This window comes from Myotis davidii, unplaced genomic scaffold (assembly GCF_000327345.1).
Source record: "Myotis davidii unplaced genomic scaffold, ASM32734v1 scaffold705, whole genome shotgun sequence".
Taxonomy (NCBI): Eukaryota; Metazoa; Chordata; class Mammalia; order Chiroptera; family Vespertilionidae; genus Myotis; species Myotis davidii.
Window position 1 is genome coordinate 1339022 of NW_006296405.1, and position 16235 is coordinate 1355256.

Sequence of the window (16235 nt, forward strand, 5' to 3'; positions counted from 1 at the left end):
AGAGCGGGGAGGCTACTCCGGCTCTGAAACAAGATCTCTGTGGGTCTGGCGGGAGGCCCCTCAGGGTGAGATGCTGTCAAGATGAAGACGGCAACAGGCCAGAGGGCCTGAGGAAGGAGGGCCCTCAGGAGGGGGAGTGAAGAGCCTTCGCCTTCGGGAGGCGGAGCCCGACCACACCAGCCCCGAGGTGGCTCAGGGCGAGGCGCCCGCACCGCCCCAGGAGGAAGACTTCCGAGGAATCCCGAGGGAGGGACGTCTGCAGGTCTCCGGCAGGACAGAGGCCGCAGCCTCGGGGTAGGGAGAGCCCAGGCCCGGGGAAGGAGCGCCGAGCTGACGCAGGACAAGACCCGCAGCCCTCAGAGACGAGAATCGGCGGTGGCCCTGGGGGAGCAGGGGGCCGGCCGGGAGGGGGCGCTGGCTCCCCTTCGCCCGGGCCCAGGAGCGCGGAGCTCCGCGGGCTCTGAGCAGCAGGAGGGCCCCGCAGCCCTCCCGGGGTACCCTGGGCTGCAGGATCCGGCAGGGGGACCCTGCCCAGCAGAGAAACCAGTGGGCGAGGCGAGGTGCCTGGCACCCTCAAGGGGCGGAGGAGCGCTGCTGCGGCCCCCAAGGCCTCGAAGGCCGCGTGGCGCGGACCGCAGGGCAGGGAAAGGCCTGGGCGGGCGTGGGCGCGGCGCAGCAGGAGACGCCCTGCAGCGGCTGCTGGGGGGCACAGAGCGGCCAGGCACCGGCTGCAGCAGGACCGAGAGCAGCAGCGGCTCTGGGTACATCCTGCGCGGGAGGGCCCGCTGATGGGCACGGAAGGCGGCCACCGCCGGTGACGGCTCTCCCTCCAGGTCCTAGACCGCCACTGCCGGGTGCACCCCTCTGGGCCCCCACCCCGTCCAGCTCAGCTCCCACCACAGGCAAGATCCCCGGGAGAAGACAGGGATAGGGGGTGGGGGCCCACCTGGGCCCCTTCGAAGTGCCCTGGAGCTGCCACCCACACAGCTGGGGGATGGTGATGGGGGCGGGGTAACGGCGGCGGGGCTCTGACCTGGTGCTGTGCCCTGCGGGCTCCATCGAGCCGTGGGCTGGGGTACAAGGGCCCTCAGCGCTTGGCACCACACAGGACAAGGCGGGCAGCGGCGTGCCCTGCGAGTGCAACTGGAACAGGCGCAGTGGGCCCTCGGAGCCAGGTGAGGGGGGCAGGGAGAGGCTTGTGGGGTAGGGGGGTGGCGGTCCCCTTTCCCGGGCATCTGGGGTAACAGGCCACTCTCTCCCCAGGAACACAGGAACTTCCAGCAGCTACTCTGCCCCCTGGCGCTGAGGAGCCTGCGCCCGGGGGATGGGGGGTGGGGGTAGCGCTCACCCCCTCTAACCACTGCTGAGCCTTCAAAGGGACGATGAAAGAGGTGGAGGAGAAGGAAAAACAAGAGGGCAGCCTGCAGATGAGAGGTAGTTTCAGAAAGGCCCAGAACGCAGCCTGAGCCCGGGAAAGCCGGACTCACACACCACCAGGTGGCGCGTGACTTCCTCCAGCCCCAAGCACACCGCCTGGCCCAGGTCAGAGGACCAGGTCCCGGGGGTCAAGCGAGGAGAAGGCCCCGTTCTTGCGGAAGAACGAGTCAACGCGGCACATCTTGGTGGAGGCCATTTCTTGCTTCAGTGTGGGGCCTGGGAAAAGATGTCAGAGCCAGGAATGGGTTCCAGGGAAAGGAACTCGCAGAACATGGCAGCTCTGCCTACCCAGCCTTAGGAATCTGACCTTATTGTATCCACTTTGTAAGCGTGAATAAATAAAAAGTGCTTCGGCCCTAGCCGGGTAGGCTCAGTGGGTAAAGTGTCGTCCTGCGGACTGAAGGATCCCAGGTTCGATTCCAGTCAAGGGCACATGCCTGGGTTGAGTGCTTGATCCCCTGTGGGGGAGTGCAGGAGGCAGCCAATCAATGATTCTCTCTCATCCCTGATGTTTCTCTCTCCCCCTCCCTTCCTCTCTGAAGTCAATAAAAATATATTATAAATAAATAGTGCTTCTGAGTGGGGGCTCCGGGGAAATGGAGTGGGCTAGTGGCGGATCAGCAGTGATGGCAGAATGCCATTCCGCTGTGTGCTATCATTGCCCCCAGCCTCAGAATCCTCCAGGAAAAGGGTGGCAGGACCCCGCCCTGCTCACAGGGACAAAGCTAGACTTCTTTAGGACAGCTGGGGCTTTTTTCTACCTCCTGCGCTGGTTGGAAACTGCTCCCTTTACTTCCCTTTTAGGGCTCTGGGGAAAGAGGGGAGGCTTTTTAGTCAAACTTTAAACGGTGTGTATCCCCAACCAACCATCCCCTGTTCTGCACAGGCACTAGAGCAGCTGGAGACACATAACTTAGTTCATTTGAAACTCATGACCGCAGAGAGCAAAGGGACACAGCATCACCCAGCAATCCTGCACCCCCCGCCCCGCCCCGGCGTGCTCCTTTCCCACACCTTAACTCTTCATTTCAAACTACATCACAACCTCCACTCCTCTCCCCCTACTGATGACCTTGACTCAGCCTCCAGGAAAAAGTGAACTCAGTGCAGAGGGACACCCACACCATCTCCCTCCCCCTGTGCCCCCTGCCTCTCCTCCTGTCAGACCCCAGAATCTGGAGTTCCCTGGGCGAGCTCAACCCATCTCAGGGTTTTAAAGAGCACCTATTTTCTGATGACTCCAAATTCACATCTTCAGCTCTCGCCTGGCTCCAGAGGACAACTCGCACACCCAGCCTCACTGACCTCCCGCAATGGCCAGCGCTGACCCGTCTTCACACGCCCTCCAGTCCTGCTCCTCTCCTAGCGGCTTCACCAAACACCTGGCTGTCATCAGTGCGTTCTTTTCTCTCATTCAATCCATGTATTACAGAAAGTTTCATGTATTCTTCCTCCCAAACTGAATATATTTCAGTTCTGCTAGCTGCCCTGGCCCAAGCTATCATCTCAGGCCAAGAAAGCTCAAAGTAGCTGCCTAACGCATCTGCCAATCTACGCTTTCCCCTGGAAAAGCCACTGCATACAGTTAAGAGTGATTTTTAAAGATAAATCAATGTACTTACCTGCTTAAAACCCTCCACTGACTTCCCCTCACATTTGGAATACATCCCAAACTCTTCTGTCATTTAGATGCCCAGTCAGGCATTTCCTCACAATCCCTTCTAAAGCAGCACACACCCCGTCACTCCCTGGTCCCAACGGGACCACCTCCTGCTCATTTTCTTGCTCTTGTGGACACCCCAGAAAGGAGTGTCCATGTGCCTAATGCCCAGCACGCTGCCTGGCTCCCGACAGATGCCTGTTTGTGAGGGAATTTCCAGAAGGTTGGGGCTCACCCAGCTGCCAGCCATATGTGAAGTTGGTGGTGATGGGGAAGAGGTAGCGCTTCTCTGGCACGTCCAGTTTTCGGGTGTTGAGATAGCACCAGCGCCCCTGGGAGTCGTGGGAGATGCCTTCATACAGCAGGGCCCGAGTGGCAGGCAGTACTGGGTACATTTCTGACTCCTGAGGAGCCTCCAGGGCAGGGCAGGGGACTCTGGAAGGGACTGCTTTGGGGGCAGGTGGGGGTGAGAGTGGGGTTTTGGGGTACAGTGTGGGCAGTTTGAGGGGTAGACGGTTTGCAGCCATAGCCTTCTGCTTGGCCTTCACCATCGACCCATACTTGAGGTACCATTCACATCGCAACTTCTGCTCCCTCGTAAGTTCCTCCTTCCAGAAGTTCTGCTGCACAGAATCTATGTTGAGTCTCCGTGACATGGTGGCAAGAGGAGAGGTACCAGGGTGAGTGCAGCTGAGGGGAGAGCACAGCAAACAGAGTCCTTTTGACAGCAGGTGGCTGGCCCGGGACAGTCACCAGGCAACCAAGCCTCACCTCACACAGGGCCAGGGTTCTACTTGCCATGCCCTCAGCAGACCTCACATGCCTCACTCCCTGGGGCAGCCTCGGGCCAGGCCCTCTGGCTAAGAGCCTTGATCCCGAAAATTTTGCAGGACCCAGGCCCAGGCTAGCATTCCAGGCTTCCAGGTTTCCTGTGCTTTCTGCTTCCAGCCTTGGGTCAGGTCCCCCCAGCCAATACAGACTAAAGTTGGGGAGCCAGGGGTCTGGGCTCGTCTCCTCCCATCCTCCCTGCCAGAGCTGGTCGTCTTTGATTCAGAGGACCAGTCTTTGAGTTATGGCCTCCTGGCACAACCTTCCTATCCACCTTCTCTCTGCTTTGATGTCTGGCAGAACCTTTTCCAGCTCTGCCCATCTAATCCCTCCAAGAGCATCATCCCACATGTATCCTTTCTGGCATCCAGCTTGGTTTGGAGAGAACATTATTTTAATTTAACATCAACAATGACACTATAACAGCACAGGGGAGAGGTAGTGGAGAGAGAAGACAATCAGGTTTCCTGTTCCCTAACAACCAGCCTTAATTTTACTGACAGAGCCCCAGCAACGTGGAAGCACCTCATTTAACCTCTCAGTGGAGTGGGAAGGGGCAGGGAATCAGAAATCAGAGGCTCAAAACTTAGAGAGGGGCTGATGGCAAGCAGGGAGAGGTAGTAGGGGAGTGGGGAGTGCCTTAGCGCAGGTCTTCGGCTGTGAACATGCCCCTGGCCCTGCGTAGGATGGAGTCCTTGGCCGCATCGTAGGGGTGCTCCTTGGATGGGATCTCAAGAACGGCCGGAATGGAGCGCTGGTGGGCGTCAAGCGCATGCCGCACCATCTCTGCGATGTACTGGTTGATGAGGATGATGCCGATGTCATCCCGGTTTAGAAACTGCCTGTTGGGAGAGATGAGACGGGAGTCCAGGGCAGCCTACTCCGAGTTGGTGGGCTTGGCTGCAAGGGGGTATGGGCTTCTTCCAGGGAGCACAGAAGACAAGGGTAAAGGTTGCTACACTAAACTCTCCATCCTCTCCAGAATGAATTTCATTTAGAAACAGGGTCATGGTGGTCAGGGCTGGCTTCTGCCTCCCCTGCTGAGAAGGCTCCAAGTGCACTGGCCATGCAGGTTCGGTGCAGTGTATTCCGCGTGCTGCCTTTGTGTGAGAGAGGGAGAGGATAACAGACGTGTCTGCCCCTTTGCGCTCGCAAAGAAAGAGTGGGAAGAAGCTCAGTGGGTATGCACAGGGATAATGAGGTGAAAAGGACAGGGATGAGAATGAGACTTCTAATGTGTATACCTTTTAAGTATTAATTTGCAAACCGCACGGACAATTAACTTTTCAAAGTAAAACAAATTAAACTTTTAAAAAGGGGGTTGATAAGACCACTCAAGGCCTCAAGGTCTATGCTGATGCGGGCAGGATGGATCATTGGGGAAGTTGGGCATGAGCTAGGAACACCGCGTAGAAGAGGAAGATGAGTAATGAAGGAATCACACTTTCCACACAGAGGGAACCTGACACTGGGACCTTCCTTTCTTGTGATCACCCACCTATTCATTCATTGATTTCTCCATTAAAACTATTTACTTGTATTATAAAGTTGTACACCTGAAATTTTTATCATGTTATTAACCAATGTTACCCCAATAAATTTAACATTAATAATTTAAAAAAACGATTTACACCAAGCAGCGTGGCTCAGTGGACTGTCATTCCATGCACCAAGAGGTCACACATGTTCCCAGTAGGGGGCATGCAGGAGGCAGCCAATGGATGTTTCTCTTTCATGGATGTTTCTCTCCAACTCTCATCCTCTCTCTCTAAAAACAATAAAAAAATTTTTTTTAAAAATAAAATAGCCTGGCCAGCGTGGCTCAGTGTTTGATTCCCAGTCTGGGCACATGCCCGCGGTTGCAGGCGTGGTCCCCAGTGTGGGGTGTGCAGGAGGCTGTTGATTGATGATTCTCTGTCATCATTGATGTTTCTATGTCTCTCTCCCTCTCCCTCTCGGATATCTATATCTATATATAAAATAAAAAAAATTTAAAAACTACCAACTAAGCACCTACTCTGCGCCAGACCCTAGGGCAGTGATGGCAACCTATGACACACGTGTCAGAGGTGACACGCGAACTCATTTTTTTGGTTGATTTTTCTTTGTTAAATGGCATTTAAATATATAAAATAAATATCAAAAATATAAGTCTTTTTCTTACTATGGTTGCAAATACCAAAAAAATGTCTATATGTGACACGGCACCAGCGCCGAGCTCAAAAGGTTCGCCATCACTGCCCTAGGGTACGTTAGACTTGATCTCTGAGGTCCCTTTTGGTTGAAAAAAAAAATGGCAAGTTCCTGAGGCAAAATGTGTCCTCCCAGGACAACTTGGGTCACTCCCAGGCAACAGGAACCAGTCCCAACTGGCAGCTCAGGACCGGGCTGTTTAGGGCAAAACAGGTGGGAGTGCTTTGCTCCTGGGACCTGGGAACCAAGACAGGGGCCAGGGAAGGGGTGAAGGGCAGCACAGGGGCCTCCTCAGCTCTGGTCCCCGGGACACGGCCTGAAGTTGGGGACATACCTGCAGAGGGGGGTCCCGGGACTTGATATGCTGCCCACTGCGCTCGGGGCAATGGGAAGTCCCCAGGCAGGCCGGGGGGACAGCACAGGCTGACTGTGGACCCGGCTCAGGAGGCAGACAGGTTTGCGCGGGGCTCACAGGTCTACCCTGTCTCTCCCCCATCATGTACGTGGCTTTCGCATGTGCCTTGTCATCTCTGAGCTTCCCCTAAGGGGGCATCATGCCCTCGACCTTGCAGGGAGCTGAAAATACAAGCAAGCCCGAGCCCGAGGCCGCCTGGGTTTTCACCGGGGGTGCGGTTCCTTTAGGGGTCAACTCGCCAACCAGCCGAGCGCTGGCAATGCCCGCAGCCTGCTCTTGGGGTGAACCCGCCAGGCCTGCAGAGGAGCTGGGCCTGGGAAGCGCCACCTCGGCGGGGTAGGTGGGACCGAGGGGCGGCGTCCGTCACGAGCTCCGTTCCCAACTCCTTTCTTGACACACGGTCATGTGAGGTGGAGCCCGTGACCCCGACATAGCCCCCAGCCAAAGGGAATTTGGGGAGCGGAGGCCTCCACTCCGAAGGGTCGGCGGACCGATCTCTCTGACCCTCAGGCCTAAGCTTCGGCCTGGGTCGGGAAGCCCCGCGCCGCCAGCCCCGGCCACCCCCGCCCTCCCCGCGGGCAGCAGAGGTTCCCTTTCAGGCCTCGCTGGCCACCGTACCGGAACGTGTCTTCGATCTCATTGACGGTGGTATCCTTCTCCACCACCAGGAAATTAGGGTGGCGGTTCTTGTTCAGCTCCCCGATGCCGCCCAGCAGGAAGCCCGTCACCGTGTCCTCATCTCCGATCACCGCAATGAGCTTCCCTCTCCCGGCCATTCTAGCAGACAGACGGCTCAGCCGCGAAAGCCTGGAACCCCCGAGCCCCCGCCTCCACAGCGCACCGCCTACAGGTCGCACCCTCTAGGCATGCGCAGTCCCACCACCCCGCCTCCCGGCACATGCGCATCTGCAGCCAAACGGCCTGAACTCCCACGGCTGCGCCACTGAGAGAGAGGCTCGAATCCCGAGACTACGATTCCCAGAGGTCCGCGCGGCAGCAGGGATTGGCAAAGGACGTAAGGACGTAAGGACGTAAAGACGTTCAGCACCAGGTTCAACAGAAGTGTGGGGCATATTGCTGTTAAGACTCCTAGAGATCTCCAAAGAAACGGTTCCTGTCCTCCAAGACAAGGTCTGGGTCTCCATCGTGTACATAGGGCACATAGTTAACAATGAGTACAGGTTGTTTAATTAGTAAAAGGGTGGCCTAGCCGGTTTTGCTCAGTGGATAGAGCGTCGGCCTGTGGACTCAAGGGTCCCGGGTTCGATTCCGGTCAAGGGCATGTACCTTGGCTGCGGGCACATCCCCAGTGGGGGGTGTACAGGAGGCAGCTGATCGATGTTTCTCTCTCATCGATGTTTCTAATTCTCTATCCCTCTCCCTTCCTCTCTGTAAAAAAAAAATCAATAAAATATATTTTAAATAATAAAATAAAAGGGTGAACAAGTTAATGATGTTACTGTCTGGTGAGGTGCAGTCAAGTGAACAGGCCATTGCAAAGCAGTGTGTTAATTGCTAAAATGTGACAAGTACCTGGAAGTATCAGAGGTAACTAACCCATGGGAGCAGGGGGCGCTCAAAAGGTCACCATTAGGATGAAGGGGATAGAAATTACTACAAGTGGGTGTTCTAGGAAAGAGGAACAGCCTGTGCAAAGGCTTAGTGCCTCCAATAAAAGATAAAAAATATGGACAAGCCCTAGCCGGTTTGGCTCAGTGGATAGAGCACCAGCCTGCGGACTCAAGGGTCCTGGGTTCAATTTTGGTCAAGGGCACATGCCCGGGTTGCAGGCTCCGTCCCCAGTAGGGGGCGTGCAGGAGGCAGCCGATCAATGATAACCTCTTATCATTGATGTTTCTATCTTTCTTCCTCTCCCTTCCTCTCTGAAATCAATAAAAACATATTTTTTAAAAAGAATCTGGGCTGGGTTGGATGTGTTTGGGGAGTGAGAAACCCAGGGGACTTCCAGGCTTCTGGCCTGTGCAGCTAGATGGATAGGAAAATAATATTCGAGTGAAGTTTGTGAGATGAACATGCTGAAGAGAAGTCCTCTCTTTCCTCCTCCCTTTTTCTTTTTTATAATTCTCACCTGGGGATATGTTTTTATTGATTTCTAGAGAGAAGGGGTTCAGAGAGAGAAGCATTGATGTGCGAGAAAAACTTAAATTGGTTGCCTTCTAAATGCACCCTGACCAGGAATCGAACCCACAACTGTAGTGTAAGGGACGATGCTCCAACCAACTGAGCCACCCAGCGAGGTCTTTCCTCGGCTCTTTTAACAAACAGGCGCCTGGCATGGAGCCTGGCATGGTGTTTGGAAGTTTAGAGCACTTAACATCCAGATTGTCTGGTCTACTGGTTATTTGTTTAGTAATAGGCTGGGGATTTGGAAACACCTGGTTTGAATCTCTGCCCTGCTACCTAGAAGTATGATTTTGGGTTCATAACCACCATTCTCAGGGCCTTGGTTTCTTCAGATAACAGCATGCCCACCTCATAGGCTGTTAGGATTGAGATGGAGCCCATAAGTGCTCAGCACCCAGGGCCATACTGTGTTGGGCTCAGAGAAAGCAGCTGGGCTGGATGTCTATAAACCCCTCAGTACGCAAGAGGAGGACAGCAGCTCATGCAGGAACACACCCACATCTGGGGGTGAGGCGGAGGGAGAGCTAGGCGAGGCCTTTCCTCGGCTCTTTTAACAAACAGGCGTCTGGCATGGAGCCTGGCATGGTGTTTGCAAGTTTAGAGCACTTAACATCCAGATTGTCTGCTCTACTGTCTATTTGTTTAGTGATAGGCTGGGGATTTGGAAACACCTGGTTTGAATCTCTGCCCTGCTACCTAGAAGTATGATTTTGGGTTCATAACCACCATTCTCAGGGCCTTGGTTTCTTCAGATAACAGCATGCCCACCTCATAGGCTGTTAGGATTGAGATGGAGCCCATAAGTGCTCAGCACCCAGGGCCATACTGTGTTGGGCTCAGAGAAAGCAGCTGGGCTGGATGTCTATAAACCCCTCAGTACGCAAGAGGAGGACAGCAGCTCATGCAGGAACACACCCACATCTGGGGGTGAGGCGGAGGGAGAGCTAGGCGCGAGAAGCGGTGTGTGTGGAAACATCTGACTCAGTGCCTGGCACAGAACTGGCCCTTAATGGCCAGGAGTGTGTGGATCCTTAAGAGAACAGATCCCACCTTAGTGGGTCTATCAGATAAAGCATGGAGCTGGGCTGGTCACATTCATCTCACACTCCCTCATTCAACTGGCATTTATCAAATGTGGCCTCAAAGAGGCTGCGGACACAAGATTGATAAAATACAATTTCTGTCTTCAGGGAGCTCCCTCAGGATTGAGAGGAGAGGGGAAAATGTCCCAGGCAGGGGGGCAGACACACAGAAAGAGGTTAGAATGAATGAGGGAGGGCGAAGGAAAAGAAGAAACTTAAAGAGGAGCAAGGAGGCAGGCTACTGAGTGACAAGGTGAGGAGGGGGCTTTGGAGTTGACCCACCAGCATGTGCTGAAATGTCTAGGAATGGGTCTAAGAATTGGGGAGTCTATTGCGTGAAATGCTTCTTTGCCCCCTGGCTGCTCAGATGCTTGTTCATTTATTCATTCATCACATCTGTCTGTGTCAGACCTGCCAGGGTCGGGGAGCTCAGTGTGGTGGGGAAGGTAGATACATGGCCACAGAGCAGATACTAAATGCAGCTAGAGACACATCCCAGGGAGTATGGGTGCTGGGAGCCTGTCCATAAAAGCTTCCTGTTGGATAGGAAAATGAAGAGGGTGGAGAGGCAAGGTTGTTTCCTGCCAGAGGCCCACACTGCAGCACGGGGCCTGGGGAACTAGAGGCTGTGAAAGGGGTTGAAGCTGGAGGGTGCAGTGGGGAATGAGCACAGTGCCCGAGTCAGGGGGCTTCTGGAAGGAATGGGTAGGGAAGCTGGACCTGAGCCTGGAGGCCTTGTTAGGGAGAATAGACATTAGCTTGGAGCAGGAGGGAGTCGCAGAGGGGCCCTGAATTGGAGAGGGTCATAATCCCTTTAATGTGACCCTCTGGCTGCAATGTGGAGAGCCGGTTGGAGGCAGCCAGTAGCATCAGGGAGACTACCAAAGAGGCTGGTAGCCCAGAGAGGCCAGTGAGAGGCTGGTGGGTCAGGGAGGCTAGTGAAAGGCTGTGGGCCAGGGAGGCCAGGGAGAGGCTGGTGGGTCAGGGAGAGGCTCTGGCCCAGGGAGAGGCTGGTGGGTCAGGGAGAGGCTCTGGCCCAGGGAGAGGCTCTGGCCCAGGGAGAGGCTGTGGGCCAGGGAGAGGCTGGTGGATCAGGGGAGGGAAGCTAAGAGCTTGGTTCGGGGGGAGGACCTGGCTGGAGTAAAGGTCCTGGGCTTTGCGTCTGGTTCTGCCTGCCTGCTGGATGAGAGCATTCCTGTTTGAGTCAGTGCTCATGTTTTAAGGCCCTAATTTGGAGAACATCCTTGAGATCGGGGTGGATAGCAGTTGGCCTCCCAGCGGTCCCAGGACAGTCTTCTAGAACAGTGTCCACCTCCCTCTCCCACCCACCAGCTCTCCAGGAATCTGAGGACCGATCCCATATCCTTAACTACCCCTCCCCCGTCCCTGGTTCTTTCTGCCAACATCCCAGACTTCACCAGATTGATGGCCCAGAAGGGTGGCCCCTGCCCCAGGCCCTTCCCCTGCGCCTGGGTCGGGCCTCCAGGGGACAGCCAGCTGGTCTCTGCCTCCCTGGGGCCTGAATTCGTGTCAGTGGGCCAGAAGGTGGCCAGCATGGAAAGCACTCGCACAAGGAACAGACAGCCGAGACTGCGATAGGCCGCACTTTATTCGGAGTTTTCCACCTAAGCGGCTCCCAGCTGAGCCACATGACATGTGCAAAAGTCCCCCAGAAAGCTGGGCCCCGCAGTGTGTAAAAAAGGCCCCCCATGGGGCAGAGCTGTGCAACCATAAAAAAAGAGAGAGAGAGAAATTGTCCCCCGGAAGCCTGGCTGGGATATACACCGCCCTAAGCCAGGCCATGTGCCAACGTTGCCGCTGGCTCTGGGTCCTTTTCTCCGACGATTGTGCTTTTCCAAGTCCTTCACACTCTGGGTTGTGGCCACCAGAGCGGCCAGATGCACTCCTCAGTGCAAGGAGGCCTGGCCAGCAGTGAGGTTTGAGGGTGCCCTCTCTCACACATGCAGACACCCCCAAACATGTCTTCCCCCACTGGCCTCAGACCCACCAGAAAACTCAGGGCTTCTCTGAACCCCCAGTCCGCCCTCATGTCACATTCAAGGGGAGGGATGCTGTCCTGAGACAGACAAGGCCTCCAGCCCCTGGGGGTTCAGCGGGCTGGAGGGGCAGTGCCATCATTTCTCACTTCAAGGCAGGTGTGTGTGGTGTCTGATTGTGCACGTGTGCGTCTGGGCGTGACCCATCTGTGTGTGTGTATGTGAGTGTGTGTCTGGCCGGAGGTGAGGGCTGAGGCTGGGGGAGGCACGTCTGTGATTCAGGGCACGTTGACTTTGAAGGGGCTTCCGGGGACACTTTCGTCGCCCCACTTGACGATGAGGATGTAGTCCCCTTTCTCCTTGACGGTGTAGGTGACGTTGTATACCCGGTTGCCCATGTGCTTCACGTATACCTCCTCACAGGGGGTCTTGGGCCCATGCACGCCCACCATCATCATGTTGGTGCCTGGAGAGGGAGGCAGGAAGGGTGGGCTCACACCAGGGACCCTTGTCCACAGCAGCCCCGCTCCCCGATTCCTGCCCCGTCACCCACGCTGGGAGGCCCCCATTTCCCCCCAGCATGCCTGCTTTGCTGCAGTCCACAGTGAAGGAGTTCTTCTGGCCCACAAAGGCCTGGGACAGCCCGGGGCCCCGTGTCACCACCTTGCTGGCATCCGAGGAGAACTTGGGGATGGAGCTGTAGCTGGAGCCCCGGCTGGAGGACGACTTGGTCACCGTTTCCACCAGAACCGTGGATGTTTCGTGAAGGCTGTGGCCTCCAGACAGCCGGGGACCTGAGGGCAGAGCGGGACAGCCATGAGAGCTCAGAGGCCTGCTCTTCTCCAGGCAGCAGGCCCGCGGCCGGCACTGACCACCCGTGGGACTCAGGGTCATGGCCACACTCCTTTCCTCGGCTGCAGCACCCTTGGAGCAACAACCCATTACAGGGGAGCTGGGCTATGGTTGCCGTGGCAGGTGTACCCCGAGGTCTGGGCCTCTGGTGGCTCTGTGCCTTGCCCTTCTGGGCTTTGTCTGGGGACTCAAGTCACAGGGTGAGAGTCTTGCCCTAAAAAGGAACACGTGGCTTCCAAAAGGAGAGCTTGCTAAATATCTGCTGAGCTCTGTGTTTTTTTTTATTTTTTAATATATGTTTTTATTGATTTCACAGAGAGACAAAAACATCAATGATGAGGGAGAATCACTGATCAGCTGCCTCCTGCATGCCCCCTACTGGGGATCTAGTCTGCAACCCGGACATGTCCTCTGACCAGGAATCGAATCGAACCATGACCTCCTGGTTCATAGGTCAGCACTCAACCACTGAGCCACGCTAGCCGGGCTCTTAAGTGTTTTGAAGCCAGGAGGGAAGAAAGTTAATGTGTGGGGAGCCACCTAGGGAGGAGATTAAACCAGTGATGGGCAAGAATAAAGAGGAAGGATTTGATTTTTAACAATGATTCTATAGGACGCCACATGGAGAATATGGAGAATGGTGTGCTGTGTAAAGCCAGGCCCCTCTTCTTCCTGGTAACCTTATCGTGGTGTTTGGGGCAGACTATGACCCTGATGTGAATGGCCATTGGAGCCATCCAGGGTGGGCTGGGCTGCAGTTCGGGCTGGAGGGACCTCCCCTCCCCTCCCCTGCCCAGAGCACTCACCTGTGACTTTGGCCTTGAAGGGGCTGCCCACAATGTGCTGGGGACCACCGTATTTGATGGCAATGAGGTAGTTGCCAGGGGCCATGGGAGTGTAAGTGACCACGTGACCCTCAGGACACTCCCGACAGTCCAGCTGCACCTTGGAGGGGCCGTCAATGGTGACGGACAAAGCACCCGAGCCCGCATTCATAGTGTTGACGATGAACTCTGATGAAACACCTGGGGGCCAGGGGTAGACAGGCTGTAAGCAGGGAGGCCTTGGGGCCCAGAGCTGGGACGGGCCCCACCCCAGGCTCCCCAGATCAGGCCTCATTAGCACTGCCCCTGTGTCAGGGCAGGACAATATGGAACTAGAGGCTGAGCACCCCAATATTCACCCTTCCGCCCCAGCCCGAGGGACTCACCTGTGGTGCCTCCTTCGAGCCCAGGCCCATAGGCTGACACCAAGCCCGGGTCCCCTGCCTGGCTCTGCTCCCCAACACGGATCTTGAAGGGGCTGCCAGGGATGTGTGCACCGTTGAACTTGACATCAATGGAGTGGACACCATTCTCATGGGGGATGAAGCGGATGGTGTGCTTGTCTGTGGGGCAGAGGGTTAGTGGGTGAGCATTTGTTCTTCCCTTCCTCCCAGAAGGCCCTGGCCTGGCAGGAGTGGCGAGGGCAGGGCCGGCTCACCGCTGTCGAGCTCAGAGACGTAGCACTCCTCCACCGCCCCCGAGGGCGTGTGCACCTTGGCATCGATCACGCCCCGAGCACCATTCAGCTGCACTGCAAAGGACGCTGGCTGGTTCACCTTGAGCCCCGTCTCCTGCAGAGACCACAGAGGATGCTCAGACTCCTGGGAGGGCCTGGCGTGCTCCGCAGCCTGGTACTGCTCTCACTCTGCCCTGGTCCAGAGGCTCCACCTCCCATCCCAGCCAGGCCCCTGCTGCTGGCCCAGCTCAGGGAGGCTCTCGACAAGGCTGAGATGGGAGGCAGGGGCATCTGTGTCCTCAGATCCACCTGCCAGGAGCTGGGGCCAGCTGGCTGTGCTGGGCACAGTGGAGGGTGAGAGGTGATGTGCCCTGTCCTGGCTGACGGGGTGAGATCCAGACCTCTAAAGTGGGCCTGATGGCACAGAAGCCAGTGCTGTGTGGACTGCGAGCACGCAGTAGCTCAGATGATGGAACAGAGTGAGCTGGACTAGCCTGAGGTCCCTCCCCAGGGGAGGTGGGCCAATCGGAAGGAGAAGATGGGGTGGGACATGGAGTCCAGTTCTACAGGGAGCCACGAGGAGAGGCACAGGGGCTCCTGAAGAGTACCCTTAGCGGCAACTAGAAGCGGGCCTAGGACCCCCTGCTGTACAGACTGGGAGAGAGGGAATGCCTGTCTGACTGGCTCATCCAGGCCAGTGCTCTGCTGCTAAAGCCCTGGCCGTGGGCCCCCACACTTGACTCCTGCCCATCTCTCAGGTGGCGGAGGGCCCTACCCCCGGACACACACCTGGAGGCTGGTGACAGTGAGGCGTCGAGCATCATCCGACAGGGAGGCCACGGGCACCACAAAGGGGCTGTCTGGGATGTGCTCATCGTTGAACTTGATGGAGACCTCATAGTCACCTGGGGAGGGGAAGCTCGTCAGCACAGGCCCCAGAATCGGCAACAGGGGAGGAGCCACCCCAGCCTCATCCCAGGACAGGCTTTTGGGTCAGGGCTCAGCTCTGGAGACAGACACGCATTCCCAGGGGTGTGGGGTGGAGGGAGGTGAAGTGGGGCAGGGAGAGCCAGGGGTGCAGGCGGAGAGTCAGTTCTGTAGCCCCAACCATCTGCCTGATCAGTGAGCAGAAGCTCAGTCTGGGAGGTCAGGCAGGCCCAGCCCCCAACCATCATGGGCACCCACCTGGTTCTTGGACAACATAGGAGACGCCGCAGGAGCCATCTTTGCGGTCCTCAAACGCAATCTCGGCCTTGCTGGGACCCTCCACCGCAATGGACAGGCCCCCGGCGCCTGCTTCTCGGGTCCAGATGCTGAACTCCGCTGGAGGTGGAAGCGGGGCGGGAGTGGCCCGTCAGCACCATCACCCATCCTGCCGGCTGCCTTGCCCCCGTCTCCCCTCCTGGCCACCTGCCCCTCACCTGGCACGCTGGCCACTCCTCGCTCCAGCCCAGTGCCTCCGGCTCGCACCTTATGGGCACCACCTTCACCCAGTGGCCCCACAGTGAACTGAAAGGGGCTGCCGGGCACGTGCTGGCCGCGGTACTTGACGGTGACTGTGTGGGGCCCCATCTCCTGGGGCACGAAGCGCACGCTGTACGCGCTGTTCTCCCCCTCGACGATCTCTGCGGCTTCTATCTTCCCGGAAGGGCTGGTCACCTGTGCCGTCATGTCCTGAGAGCTGGCCTCCCCTGCAGAGGGCGGGGATGGTCAGAGCGACACGGGCTGCTCCTGGCCCTGGATCTGCCTGCCCTCCTCAGTAAGACCCCCGCCTCCACTCAGACCAGCCCTGGCTGGCCGTCCGCACCCCTCTGGTCCCCAGGGACAAAGGCCCGGCCTCGCAGGCCTGCTCACCCTCCTGCTGCCTGGTGATGCTGCCAAAGGAGCCCAGGCGCTCCCGGCCCAGGAAGTCCCCGAAGACGGCAGGGAAGGGGTCTCCACCGACTTGGGTGGACTCCTCCACCCGCACTTCACGCTTGGTCTCCCCACCCCGCGTCTTGCTGATTTCCGTGCGCTCTGTGCGGGTGTACGTGTGGCTGCTGCGTGTGAAGGTGCGTGTCAGGCGCTCCTGGGCAGACACCATCTGGAACCAGTTCCCTGTGGGACATACGGGGGTGGGGGTGGGG

General features: G+C 57.1%; 3 protein-coding genes across 4 annotated transcripts in view; all 3 read right to left on the reverse strand.

Moving 5' to 3' along the window:
- Nucleotides 1–1169: 1169 nt before the first annotated feature.
- Nucleotides 1170–4206, reverse strand: LOC107184332. Its single transcript, XM_015568893.1, has 2 exons — nucleotides 3333–4206; nucleotides 1170–1653 (listed from the first exon to the last, which is right to left on the reverse strand). The coding sequence occupies exons 1-2, from the start codon at nucleotides 3751–3753 to the stop codon at nucleotides 1544–1546; spliced, it is 531 nt and encodes a 176-aa protein (XP_015424379.1). The 5' UTR covers nucleotides 3754–4206; the 3' UTR covers nucleotides 1170–1543.
- A 95-nt stretch (nucleotides 4207–4301) lies between these two features.
- On the reverse strand, nucleotides 4302–7397 carry ATP6V1F (ATPase, H+ transporting, lysosomal 14kDa, V1 subunit F). Its single transcript, XM_006771390.2, has 2 exons — nucleotides 7152–7397; nucleotides 4302–4767 (listed from the first exon to the last, which is right to left on the reverse strand). Exons 1-2 carry the CDS (start codon nucleotides 7307–7309, stop codon nucleotides 4566–4568), a joined length of 360 nt encoding a protein of 119 aa, XP_006771453.1. The 5' UTR covers nucleotides 7310–7397; the 3' UTR covers nucleotides 4302–4565.
- A 3953-nt stretch (nucleotides 7398–11350) lies between these two features.
- Nucleotides 11351–16235, reverse strand: part of FLNC (filamin C) — a 27485-nt gene continuing 22600 nt past the window's right edge. For both annotated transcript variants that reach the window (XM_006771392.2, XM_006771391.2), the window contains 9 exons: nucleotides 15964–16206; nucleotides 15531–15800; nucleotides 15295–15432; nucleotides 14899–15014; nucleotides 14092–14224; nucleotides 13820–13996; nucleotides 13416–13634; nucleotides 12342–12551; nucleotides 11351–12223 (listed from right to left, as the gene is read on the reverse strand). In XM_006771392.2, coding sequence (XP_006771455.1) covers nucleotides 12036–12223; nucleotides 12342–12551; nucleotides 13416–13634; nucleotides 13820–13996; nucleotides 14092–14224; nucleotides 14899–15014; nucleotides 15295–15432; nucleotides 15531–15800; nucleotides 15964–16206 — 1694 coding nt within the window. In that variant the 3' untranslated portion in view covers nucleotides 11351–12035. The remainder of the gene's footprint in view (nucleotides 12224–12341; nucleotides 12552–13415; nucleotides 13635–13819; nucleotides 13997–14091; nucleotides 14225–14898; nucleotides 15015–15294; nucleotides 15433–15530; nucleotides 15801–15963; nucleotides 16207–16235) is intronic.